This window comes from Orycteropus afer, unplaced genomic scaffold, assembly GCF_000298275.1.
Source record: "Orycteropus afer afer isolate SDZICR_OR568_19922 unplaced genomic scaffold, OryAfe1.0 scaffold00359, whole genome shotgun sequence".
Lineage (NCBI taxonomy): Eukaryota > Metazoa > Chordata > Mammalia > Tubulidentata > Orycteropodidae > Orycteropus > Orycteropus afer.
The window spans coordinates 2141460-2148335 of record NW_006921946.1 but is presented as its reverse complement, the minus strand read 5'-3'; the positions used below and the strand labels follow the sequence as shown (position 1 = coordinate 2148335).

Genomic DNA, 6876 nt, shown 5'->3' with positions numbered 1-6876 from the left:
TAGTGATACTGCCTTGGAAACCCAAGGAGGGGTCGCTATGAGTCGGGGCCGACTCGACGGCAAAACAAGAACAACAACAGGGTTAATGGTGCCTCCAAACAATTTGCAGAGGAAAATTTTAATATTCTGGCCAACTTTAACTCTGATCTCAAAAAATCCCCACATTTTTAATGTGAGAAACAAGAACTGAGAGTCCAAAATCACAACCCAAAAGGAAACAGGTATCCTGAGCTAGTCAGTAATAGGCAGTAGAAAAAGACTCAGCGTTGAGTTGGGATGGTTCAGGTTGTGTGTCATCTTAGCCAGGCCATGATTCTCAGCGGTTTGGCAGTTATGATATAGTTCAGCAGTTATGTAATAATGTAGTCATCCTCCATTTTGTGATGGGATATAATGTAATTACCACCATGATGAGATCTGCTATGAGCAGCCAATCAGCTGAAAGGGAGTTTCCTCATGGGTGTGGCCTGCATCTAATAGAGAGATGGACATTCTAGAAAAGCTCTCTGGCTTTTTGCTCTCTTTGAATCCTGCACCAAGCTTTGCATCAGACCTCTGGTGCTTGGGACTTGAGCCAGCAGCCTACTGTGTTGCCTGCCAGTCTCGGGGTTTGTTAGCCCCTGCAGTGAGGTGAGCTGGGAGAAGCCTCCAGCCTGACTGACACCTGACCCACAGACTTGGGACTTACCAGGTTCTGCAACTATGTGAGTCACCTCCTTGAGATAGATCTCTTTCTGTCTATAAGCTTCATTGATTTTGCTTATATAGAGAACCCTAGCTAAGATATGGGTCTTTTCCAGATTTTCAGTTTGGGATTTAGCAGATATAGAATATAGAATAATTGTTTCATTTGCATAAGGAAATAAAATAGTTTGAAAAAAGAATTAAATAGGACTTCTAAAAATCAAAAGTATTTGAAAATGTTGAGATGGAACATATGAAAAAAAAAAGATTAAGACAAATGGAGGGTAAAGTGAGAAAGCCTCATAGACATATACATTCTAGGAAATCCTGGGAAATAAAAACACTGAATAAATGGGTGAGAAATTTCAAGAATTGTTGGACTAATCCTGACAATCAGGAATCCTTTATAAATCCCAAGCACAGTTTAAAAAAGGAGAAGAAAAACAAGGAAAGAAAGCAAAAGAAGGTAAGGGGGGAGGGTAAGAAATTCACACTTAGACTTAACAGTGAAACAGCAAAAATATTGAAGATAAAAAGAGAAAGATCTGAGAGAGAGAGAGAAAGACTGAAGGTACTAAATTTTAGGTACAAGTACAGAGATAAAACTAGATAATAATTCTTATCAGGATTGGGGTAGGGTTCCATTGAGCTTCTTCATTTTTTTTTAATTGTGATTTAGGTGAAGTTTTTGGAGCAAATTCACTTTTCATACAGCAGTTCACACACACTTTGTCTCATGACATTGACTACAATTTACCCCAATGCAACAGCTCCCCTCCCACTTCCTCCCTATAGTTACCTCTTCCCTGTGTCCATCCCTCCATGCACTCCTGCCCCCTGAGCTGTCTCCCTGTGCATAAACAGCCCTTCTTTCTCCCACGATTGTTCTCTGTAAGGAGTATATCTACCTCAGGTAAATGTTCAACTCCTATGCCTGTCTTTTGTTTGGCTGGAAGCCACAGGTGTGGGCTCACCTGCAGACCTGAAGGGCAGCTAGGGGCCATAGTCTCAGTGTTTCCACCAGGCTCTATCGAACCAGCAAACCTGGTCCAGTAGGGTTCCTTTGAGATTCATCAGTGTGACAGAGAAGTCTCTTGATTAAGAGAGTGGAATTTTTTTTTTGGAAAGGAGATCTGTTTTTCAATCATGTGTTGGATACCTGCATGGCAGGAGGATTCGGTTGACCCTTTCTCAAGGAGAGCCCACCATTTTCTTTGCTTGATATTTGCTTGGTATAAGAAAATGCTCTTTTCCATTTCCCTCTTCCCTATAGCCAATTTACCTATTTCTTTCTTTTTTAATTTTTATTGTGGTCTTGGAGCAAATTCATTTTTCATACAGCAGTTCATACATGCTTTGTTTGATGACATTGACTGCAATTCCCCACAATGGAACAGTTCCCTTTCCCCTTCCTCTCTGAAAAATTCTTGAAAACAGGACTATGTCATGGAGGGGAAGAGCTGGACACACACAAACAGTTTTCATCCAATCAGAAAAATAGAGCTGGAACAGTAGATTGTGAACTAAGGACAATTTTTCCTAAAAGAGAGAGAGTGAGATTTACATAAAGAAGGGCAGAAAATAATACCTACCATTTATTAAGTGCTGGTGGTGTAGTGGTTAAGGATTTGGCATGAAATCAACCCCCACCTTCCTAAGAAAAAGCGGTGGTTGGAACGCACCAGCAGCTCCACGGAAGAAAGATGCTGCCTCAGCTTCCCTAAAGATTTACAGCTTGGAAAACCAATAGGGGTCTCTATGTGTCCGAATGGACTCCATGGTAGTGAGTTTGGTGTTAGAAGACAGCTGTTAATCAGAAATGACTGGAGGGCAACAGGTTTGGTTTGTTTTTTTGGTGGAGTTAAAAAAGAAAAAAAAGAAACTGGGCAGTGAAGAGCTACATATTATCACTGATAAACTTTTGGGAGAAGGAGTCCAAGATGGAAATAAGATAACATCCAGGACTATAGATGTCAATTACAGGTTATTTACTCATTATAATCCAAAATTATTACTAGCACAGCCCATTACATATAAAAGTTCCAGCAATTATGTCTGGTTGTATCATTTTTGCGGGTGCTAGTTGTGTGTACTTTACTTGGTAGAGGATCAGCGAAAAGGAGGAAGACACTCACAGAGACGGACTGACACAGTGGCTGCAACGATGGGCTCAAGCACAGCAAAGATTGCGAGGATGCAGCAGGACGGAGCCGTGTTTCGTTCTCATTCGGTCCCTAGGAATCCAAACACCGATTTGACTGCAACTAACGACTAACAACAGTTGCGTGTATAGATCAATTACATTAGAATGACGCGGAGAGGTCCGTAAAATAGAGTATATAACAGACTACTGGGGTCATTTTCTTTCTTTTTTTTGTTGTTGTTACTGGGGACTAGATGTCATCTCTTCATCTGGAATGTATATTCCACTCAAATTTCTCAGTATAAATTATACAAAAATTACATAGACGCCAATCAGGTGTCCCATTTATATTTCTAGGAGAGAATGTTGTTACCTTCCGACTCATAGCGACCCAAAGCACAACAGAACGAAACCGTCACCGGTCCGGTGTCTTTCTCACAATCGTTACTATACTCGAGCCCTTCGTTGCAGCCGTAGTGCCAATCTCGTTCGGGGTTCTCATTCACCTCGTTGAGGAGTGAATACTGACGATAAATTCCAGAAGAGAGTTCCGTTTTGAACAATCCAAATTGCCCGAACTTTGCTGATTATTCCAGCGTTAGAACCTTCGCTATTTGCCTAGCACTCAAATGCATGATTCACAAACGCCGGAACATGAAATCGTAGCAGTAAGAACAGGTGAAAAGTTGTCCGTAGTTGTGTTGTACAGACGCATACATCTCCCGTCATTCCCTCTCAAAAATCAACAAATAAACAGAGGCACCGCATTTCAGATTCTGTTGCGCACAGCTCGCAATGACGACTGGTTTTTGTAGTTTCTACGTGGAGCACTGTCCACGCATCAATGCTTGTTCTGGAGGGAGGGAGACTACACTTCCCACGAAAGCGCATGAGCCGGCACTGGCATGCTTACGTCATCACTCCAGTTAGCCAATGGCAGCTCCGGGCGGCAGTGAGGCGAGCGCCGTCAGGCGCCAAAGTGTTTCTTTTCTTTCTTTTTTTTTTTTTTTTCCGGAGCCGAGCGGGTGCTGCTAGCGGAGGCGCCATATTGAAAGGGACAAAACTCCGGCGACAGCGAGTGACACAAATAAACCCCTGGACGCCCTCGTTTCCCCAGCTCTAAGGGCCGCGATGTTGTACCTAGAGGACTATCTGGAGAGTGAGTGCGCGGCGCTGGCGGGGGCCGCCGGTGGAAGCCGCGGGCGGGCGAGAGCGCGAGTGGCCGGGCAGGCGGGATGGCGGGAGGGAGGGGGCGGCGGGGGATGTTTCTTTCTCACGGTAACTGGCAGCCTCGTTGTGGGCTGCCGGCACCCTGCCCCCCCGACGCACGCACGTTCGCAGTGACGTAGGCGCGTACTATCGCCGTTGGCCCCGCCCCCTGACCGACTCTGCCTTTGACAGTGATTGAGCAGCTTCCGATGGACCTGCGGGACCGCTTCACCGAGATGCGCGAGATGGACCTGCAGGTGCAGAGTAAGTCGCCGGGTTTGCTCTTGTTGGCTGCGCCCATCCAGTGCCAGACTTGCCTACTCTTTGACTCACCTCTGGAGAGTTCCGCTAGTGCATAAGTAATTGTCAAAAAGAACAGGCATTGCCTCATCTTGCTTTTTTTCCCCTCCTGCTCTACTATTCTCGTGGAGTTTAAAGAGGAGACATTGGAGCAAGTGTGTTCCGTTCTCCAAGTTGAGACTGTGCGATAAAGAAATGTTTCTATACATTTATTTATTTGGAATATAAGTGTATGTTTTAATGGAATTTACATCAACATAAATGTTAAGAAGATTTTGGCTTGAGCAGTGTTATCTTAGATTTCAACATTTATACTTCTCAAGTTCACTCTACTTAAATTTTAAAGAGTGGAAATCACCTAGACTCACGGATTTTCAGTAGGTCTTAAGAGACCCTAGTGAATTTGGAATGCCATACTCTGAAAAGTTACATATTATAGGGTGTGTTCTCAGTTGTCACCCCCATTATATTTTCTCAGTTAAAATAAGTAAGGGAAATACGATTTTACTGTATAGCTTCTTGTCTGGTCGAGTAAGAATATTGTCAGTTAGTGAGTTTTTCTTCTTTTGGTGAGAACTTGGGAGTTGGGTGACTTTCCCAAAATTGCCTTGCTGTTTCATAGAGCAGCGGTTTGAAATACATGATCCAGGGATGACTAGAGAGTTGGAAAATGGCCTTCAGGGTGTTCTGGAATACACTGGAGTTACATGCAATTTATTTATATGTGTGTGTGTGTATGTATATATATATATTTCCGCCCCCCCGATCATTTATTTTCTGACAAGTTCCTTAAAAGTTAAGAGAAGGCAAAGAATCACTACCTTTGGAGATATGAAAGTAAATATTTACGTCAGAATTACATTTCAAAACAAGAACACACTTTTGGGTACCAAATTTATGCCCACCATGCTCTGAAAGAACCTCCCAAACATTCCCCATTTATGTACGCGATATGATGAGAGCTGTTCCAAATACCTCATAAAGATACTTGATTAAAAATTAAGAATGTGAAAAGAAAAAACATGTGATACATAATTAGAATGTGTAATCAAGTATCCCTTGTTGGATGTGTCACTTTGTTTGTAGATACTGTTTAGTTAAATGGTTCAGCTAGTATTAATGGCTGGCCTCCATGAAGTATGGCCCCAGAAGATATGTTTCTTGATTCCATTCATCCCAGCTATGTTCTGATTATATATATAAAATGTTTCTCATCCTGTCAGATTTTCTTCTTAGAAAAGCAGGTGTGGTGAGACATCTGGGTTTTGAGGTTTGATAGAGAGGAAAGGACTTTATGGAGGTCAGCACATCACACATCTCAGTCTTGGAGTAGCTCTAAGAACTTGTCCTTTTCATTTCCTCTTGCTGCTCTGCCCCACACCCCATCCGTACCCAATGTTAATGAATACACTTTCTCAGCCTTTCATCAGTTTCATTAAAGGTGTATTAGAGAGATGTTATGGTATGGATGGGAGCTCTGGTAGCATAGTGCCTAAAACACTTGCCTGCTAACCAGAAGGCTGGCAGGTCAAACCCACCAGCACACTTCTCGGAAGGAAGATGGGGCAATCTACTTACGTAGTGATACCGCCTCAGAAACCCAAGGAAGGGTCGCCATGAGTCAGGTCCGACTCGACGGCACATAACAACAACAACAACGTGGTATGGAAGCCACTTCTATTCAGTGTATTGTACGGTGGAAATCTGAATTGTACATGAGGTTCTCCATCTAGCTCATAAGACCTAATTTAACTGTGATATAGTTGAAATGCTCGTCCAGAGCAAAGAAGAATGAAGAAAACCAAAGACCCATGGAAACAGTTAGTCCAATGGACTGGTATACCATGCGATCCTCAGCCTATACGACTATGAGATCAGAAGAACTACATGGTGTCTGGCTACCACTGTCACCCACTCAGAGGGGGATCTATATAGGAGATCCTGGATAGAGTAGGAGAACAATGTAGAACAAAACTCAAAATCATTGGGAAAAAAAAAAAAAGGACAAGATTTGCTAGTCTGATAGACCCTGGTAGAACCTCTGAGACTATGGCCCCTACCTGCCCTTCAGGTCTGTAATTGAGTCCATTCCTGTGGCTTCCAGTCAAACAAAAGACAGGCATATGAGCTGAACACTTACATTAGGTAGATACACTCCTTAGAGAGATCAATCATGGGAGAATGGAAAGGCTGTGTATGTACAGGGAGACAATTGGGGGGGCAGGAGTGCATGGGAGGGAAGGACAGGGAAGAGGTAACTATGGGAGTGGGAAGGGAGCTGTTGCATTGTGGAAAATTTCAGTGAAGTATTATTTTCTGTAGAATTGATCACAGACTTTGATGTCAATTAGATCTGAGTTCATCTTAGAGCTTTGCTAACTTACTAATTGACCTTGATCATATTACCACCTTGGAGGGGTTTTCATCATCTTTAAAGTTCATCATCAGCCAAAGGGATTAGGTGAGGAGGGGAAACTCAGGGACGCCCAAAGAAGCAGGCCAGAAGAGCAGGAGAAAGGGGATTAAAAGCCAGGAAGCCA

The 6876-nt window shown here is 43.1% G+C and overlaps 1 protein-coding gene across 1 annotated transcript in view; it reads left to right on the top strand.

Moving 5' to 3' along the window:
- The first annotated feature begins 3958 nt into the window (after window positions 1-3958).
- The window catches only part of ING3 (inhibitor of growth family member 3), a 52157-nt gene continuing 49239 nt past the window's right edge, over window positions 3959-6876 (top strand). The window contains exons 1-2 of the mRNA XM_007952810.2: window positions 3959-3986; window positions 4229-4300. Coding sequence (XP_007951001.1) covers window positions 3959-3986; window positions 4229-4300 — 100 coding nt within the window. The remainder of the gene's footprint in view (window positions 3987-4228; window positions 4301-6876) is intronic.